General features: G+C 32.1%; 3 protein-coding genes and 2 non-coding genes across 5 annotated transcripts in view; 3 read left to right on the top strand and 2 right to left on the bottom strand. All coding sequences in view use genetic code 11, as the record gives it.

The window, feature by feature from the left end:
• The first annotated feature begins 126 nt into the window (after nt 1–126).
• Nucleotides 127–200, top strand: trnD. Its single transcript has one exon. It is a non-coding gene; the product is annotated as a tRNA-Asp (tRNA).
• Nucleotides 201–1,189: 989 nt separating this feature from the next.
• On the top strand, nt 1,190–1,294 carry psbM (photosystem II protein M). The gene has a single exon. The coding sequence runs from the start codon at nt 1,190–1,192 to the stop codon at nt 1,292–1,294; it is 105 nt and encodes a 34-aa protein (NP_051053.1).
• Nucleotides 1,295–1,822: 528 nt separating this feature from the next.
• Nucleotides 1,823–1,912, bottom strand: petN (cytochrome b6/f complex subunit VIII). The gene has a single exon. The coding sequence runs from the start codon at nt 1,910–1,912 to the stop codon at nt 1,823–1,825; it is 90 nt and encodes a 29-aa protein (NP_051052.1).
• A 645-nt stretch (nt 1,913–2,557) lies between these two features.
• trnC lies at nt 2,558–2,628 on the bottom strand. The gene has a single exon. It is a non-coding gene; the product is annotated as a tRNA-Cys (tRNA).
• A 1,043-nt stretch (nt 2,629–3,671) lies between these two features.
• The window catches only part of rpoB (RNA polymerase beta subunit), a 3,219-nt gene continuing 1,890 nt past the window's right edge, over nt 3,672–5,000 (top strand). Inside the window, exon 1 of the mRNA in view lies at nt 3,672–5,000. This exon is cut by the window's right edge and continues 1,890 nt beyond it. Coding sequence (NP_051051.1) covers nt 3,672–5,000 — 1,329 coding nt within the window.

Here is a 5,000-nt window from a genome sequence, read left to right as displayed (position 1 = left end):
TCCATATAGATATCAATATATCACTTGTGACTTTCTTTGTTACAAAACAAAAATTTGAATTTAAAATTGAAATGATTAAAATGAAATCATAAGAAGGAATATGTAAGCTACCCGCTTTATTTCCATGGGATTGTAGTTCAATTGGTCAGAGCACCGCCCTGTCAAGGCGGAAGCTGCGGGTTCGAGCCCCGTCAGTCCCGGCGGATTCAATACATCAACTCCCCTTTTTGTTTCCGAGCAAGGGGATGAAAATGGTTTCATTTATCTTTTTATTTGATTTTTCTTTTTTCATAAAGCAAAAGAAAGGGTCGATTATTTTAACTAGGGTAGAGAAACATATGTAAATGAATTATTGAGAGCATTCAACACTTCAAGAAAGAGATACTGTATGGGGTTTCCGCTTTTTGTCAACCGCTCTCCCATAATTTCGTGTAGGAAAATGGAATAGGATCGCGTATAATACATTTGCCAAGAGTACCTATATATACTTTTCTTTCTATGAAGTCAAGGAATTTTAAATAGTTCGAATTCAACCAAGGAAAGAGGTTTTTTTTTAATAAAGATAAAATGTGTCTTCCCTAATGAATAGGCTCTTTTTAAAGATTAGAGTCGATGTCGAATAAAAAACTCGTAAGAAAAATTAACTCGTTAATTTTTTTTGAATATTTTCGTTTTTTTACCGGGACTCGTCTTTGTCACATTCCCTTTCTTTGTTTTCCAAAAAGATGATAAACCCTTTCAATTTTTTTATTTCAAATTGAACTTCGTACTTGTTTTCTCTATATTGATTTCTATTGTTTATTTAAGGTTCTTTAGAAACTCTTTTTGTAAAGAATCGAAGTTTTTTATGATACTTCATCAGATGATTGTACAAGGAAAGTAAACTACTAGGTTTTAGAAAGGAAAGCCGGGAAAAAGAATCATAAAGAACTTTTTTTTTTATTGGATCGGGAATCTCATTATGTATTCGGTGTGGATAAAAGATCTTCCTATGTTATACTATTAAATTCTTGACGATGAATCGATTTTATAGCTCCGATATTGTTATTCATGATATTTCTTTCATTCGATATCATCGCAATCTAATTCATCTGAGTAAGTTTACAAGCGAAAGATTTCTCATCTCTATGGGATTAAATCCCGAGATATTCCAAAGAAAAAAAAAATAATAATAATAAACGATTAAATTATGGAAGTAAATATTCTTGCATTTATTGCTACTGCACTCTTCATTCTCGTTCCTACTGCTTTTTTGCTTATAATTTACGTAAAAACCGTTAGTCAAAATGATTAATTTGAATAAAATTTTACTATCAAAAAAAAAAAAAGATTTCAATTTCTCGTCTTAAATGAAAGGAACGCATTAGACTCAGTAGTAGTATCCTAAGGGGTCCGCTAGTATGGTAGAAAGAGATCTCTTTCTACCATACTAGCCATTATGGTTATTGTAATGTATAAAGATACAAGTGAAATATCTTAATATATAGGAATCCACCTATATCTCTCTTTTTCTTTATAAACGTCAATATAAATGAAATAGAATATGAAAAGTATGTACATACTTTGTCAATTTCATTTGTTTGTTTGATCCATTTAATACAGATAATCCCAATTCGATGGAAGCTTCTTCAGATTTCGAAAGGGGTTACCCCATGAATGGTTAACCGTGTAAACCCTGATAGAAAAATAGAAAATGAGTCAATAAAACATAAATCCAATTTCTAAAAAAAAAATCTTAAAAAAAATTGCCGAACGGTCTAGAAAACGAAAACAATTGATACAGGTTGATAGAGTTTGATTATTACCGCAATTAGAAGTATTTCTAGAGTCCACTTCTTCCCCACACTACGAGAGAGAGGGAAAATGTAAAAACTACCATTAAAGCAGCCCATGCGAGACTTACTATATCCATGTGAATTCTGCCCCCTATTTCTATGAATATGAAGAAACTATTCCATTATTGTTCACTAATAATAGTGAAATCACTGGTGCAGAGTCAAAAAAAAGGGAGAGGTTTTTGGTCACCATTGATGAACTACTCCAAAAATCCACTTATCTTATAATGAGTGATTCTTTTTTTTTATAGAATTTCTAGTAGAATCGACAAGATGTAAACACAAGCAAACCGACATTTTTGAAGTATCCAAGGAATCTGACTCACATGTAGAAAGAAGAATACTTTTTATTTCTTTTATCGTTTTTTATTTTTGGAAGTAAAATGAAAGGCAATTCTTAATCTAATCTAATATTGATTGAATGTCTGAGCATTCCGAGACTTTCATGAGTATATATCCAAAGTATCTTAGGTCCTTTTCAAAACTATTAATTTAAATCTCTCTCCGGCTATCCAATCTAATTGAAGACTCAGTAAGTGGAACTAAATTAGTAGTGGCAAGTAAAGATTTACAGATTTCCCTCCACTACTTTAAGTTTTCCTTGAATCTGATAGGCAAAACTTTAGGGTAGAGAATAGAACCTCGCGAGCCAGGGGCTTAGAATAATGAAAAGAAAGTATAAAGAGTCTTTTCCTACGTTTGTTATTTAAAGTTTGTTGCTGAGGCGGCACCCGGATTTGAACTGGGGAAAAAGGATTTGCAGTCCCCCGCCTTACCACTCGGCCATGCCGCCAAAACGATTCCGAAAAAAATCTATATATAGATTTTCAATCACAAAATATCGAATCTAGTACAAACCAGAACCATTAACTATTGACTGTAAATTCATGACCTTTTTTGAATGAAAATTAAAATCTCCAGTTTTTTATTTCTAATAATATTAAGAAAATCATTAGAAATGCATTTCTAACTAATCTATATTGAGTTTTTTTCAATTAAAAAGAAATCTTCTTCAATTTAAATTATAACAGTAATGATGAGTATATGTAAACCCCAGAATCAGAACATACGTTACGTTGTGTTATAGAACTATAGCTCTATAATGGGGTATTTTATCTCTCTAGAGATGCTTTTGAGGAGTAATTCTCAATAAATTTTTATATTTCCATTTTTCCCTTGAAGAGAACATTTCCTTTTTTATAGAGCCCAGCATGCGCTGTCCCAAATAGAACTGTACCACAATAAAAGAAGAAAAAGAGACATATATATCTGTGCATTCTTTTTTATTTTAATAATAAAACAATTAATAAATAAAAAAAAAGTTTTCTTACCTACTTCCTATTCTATTCAAAACAGGTAAAAATAAATCTCTTTTCTGCAAATATTTGTTTGAACAATGAAAAAAAATACATGAAAAAGTAAAGTGGTTAAAAAAAAAGTTTTCTATTTATTATATGTTTATCTGCTCGAACAGATCCAATGATGAATACATTTTTTATGGTATGCAATCGAATTGGAATATGTAATATCATAGGTGAAAATGAAATTACTTTTTTTTTCTAGTCTTTACAAAACTCCGTAAGTTCCAGCGGTATTTCTCAATTCTGTTCCATTTGGATCTATTTCTTATAAAAAATTCCAATTGAATATAGTCTCCCTTCATACGTATTTAATACATTCCATATATCTTGGAGTTGGATAAAATTTCATGTGATTCAGTAAACAGAATAGAAATTCCATTATTGCTAGATCGAATTCTATGGATATGATTCGGTGAAGAATGAGAAATGGGATGGGATTTTTTCAATAAACGGATAAATGGGAAATTCAAAAAAGATGCTTGGGGATGAAAAAGAGGGAACATCTGCAATACCCGGATTTAATCAGATACAATTTGAAGGGTTTTATCGGTTTATTGATCAGGGTTTAATAGAAGAACTTGCTAAGTTTCCAAAAATTGAAGATATAGATCACGAAATTGAATTTCAATTATTTGTGGAAACATATCAATTGGTAGAACCTCTGATAAAAGAACGAGATGCTGTCTATGAATCACTTACATATTCTTCTGAATTATATGTATCCGCGGGATTAATTTGGAAAACCAGTAGGAATATGCAAGAACAAAGAATTTTTATTGGAAACATTCCTTTAATGAATTCCCTTGGAACTTCTATAGTAAACGGAATTTACCGAATTGTGATCAATCAAATATTGCAAAGTCCCGGTATCTATTACCAGTCAGAATTGGATCATAATGGGATTTCGGTCTATACCGGCACCATAATATCAGATTGGGGAGGCAGGTTAGAATTAGAGATTGATAAAAAAGCAAGAATATGGGCTCGGGTGAGTAGGAAACAAAAAATATCTATTCTAGTTCTATCATCAGCTATGGGTTTGAATCTACGAGAAATTCTAGAGAATGTTTGCTACCCTGAAATTTTCTTATCTTTCTTGACCGATAAGGAGAAAAAAAAAATAGGATCAAAAGAAAATGCTATTTTGGAGTTTTATCAACAATTTTCTTGTGTAGGTGGGGATCCTATATTTTCTGAATCCTTATGTAAGGAATTACAAAAAAAATTCTTTCACCAAAGGTGTGAATTAGGAAGGATTGGTCGCCGAAATATTAATTGGAGACTGAATCTTAATATACCTCAGAACAATATATTTTTGTTACCACGAGATGTGTTAGCAGCTGCCGATCATTTGATTGGGATGAAATTTGGAATGGGTACACTTGATGATATGAATCATTTGAAAAATAAACGTATTCGCTCTGTAGCGGATCTTTTACAAGACCAGCTCGGGTTGGCTCTGGCTCGTTTAGAAAATGTAGTTAAGGGAACTATCTCCGGAGCAATTAGGCATAAATTGATACCTACTCCTCAGAATTTGGTAACTTCAACTCCGTTAACAACTACTTATGAATCCTTTTTCGGATTACACCCATTATCTCAAGTTTTGGATCGAACAAATCCATTGACACAAATCGTTCATGGGAGAAAATTGAGTTATTTGGGCCCTGGCGGATTAACAGGGCGAACTGCTAATTTTCGGATACGAGATATCCATCCTAGTCACTATGGGCGTATTTGTCCCATTGACACGTCTGAAGGAATCAATGTTGGACTTATTGGATCTTTATCAATTCATGCCAGG

The sequence above is a fragment of the chloroplast genome of Arabidopsis thaliana, assembly GCF_000001735.4.
Source record: "Arabidopsis thaliana chloroplast, complete genome".
NCBI classification, from domain to species: Eukaryota; Viridiplantae; Streptophyta; class Magnoliopsida; order Brassicales; family Brassicaceae; genus Arabidopsis; species Arabidopsis thaliana.
The sequence above is the reverse complement of the archived record's forward strand: the minus strand, read 5'-3'. Positions and strand labels throughout refer to the sequence as shown.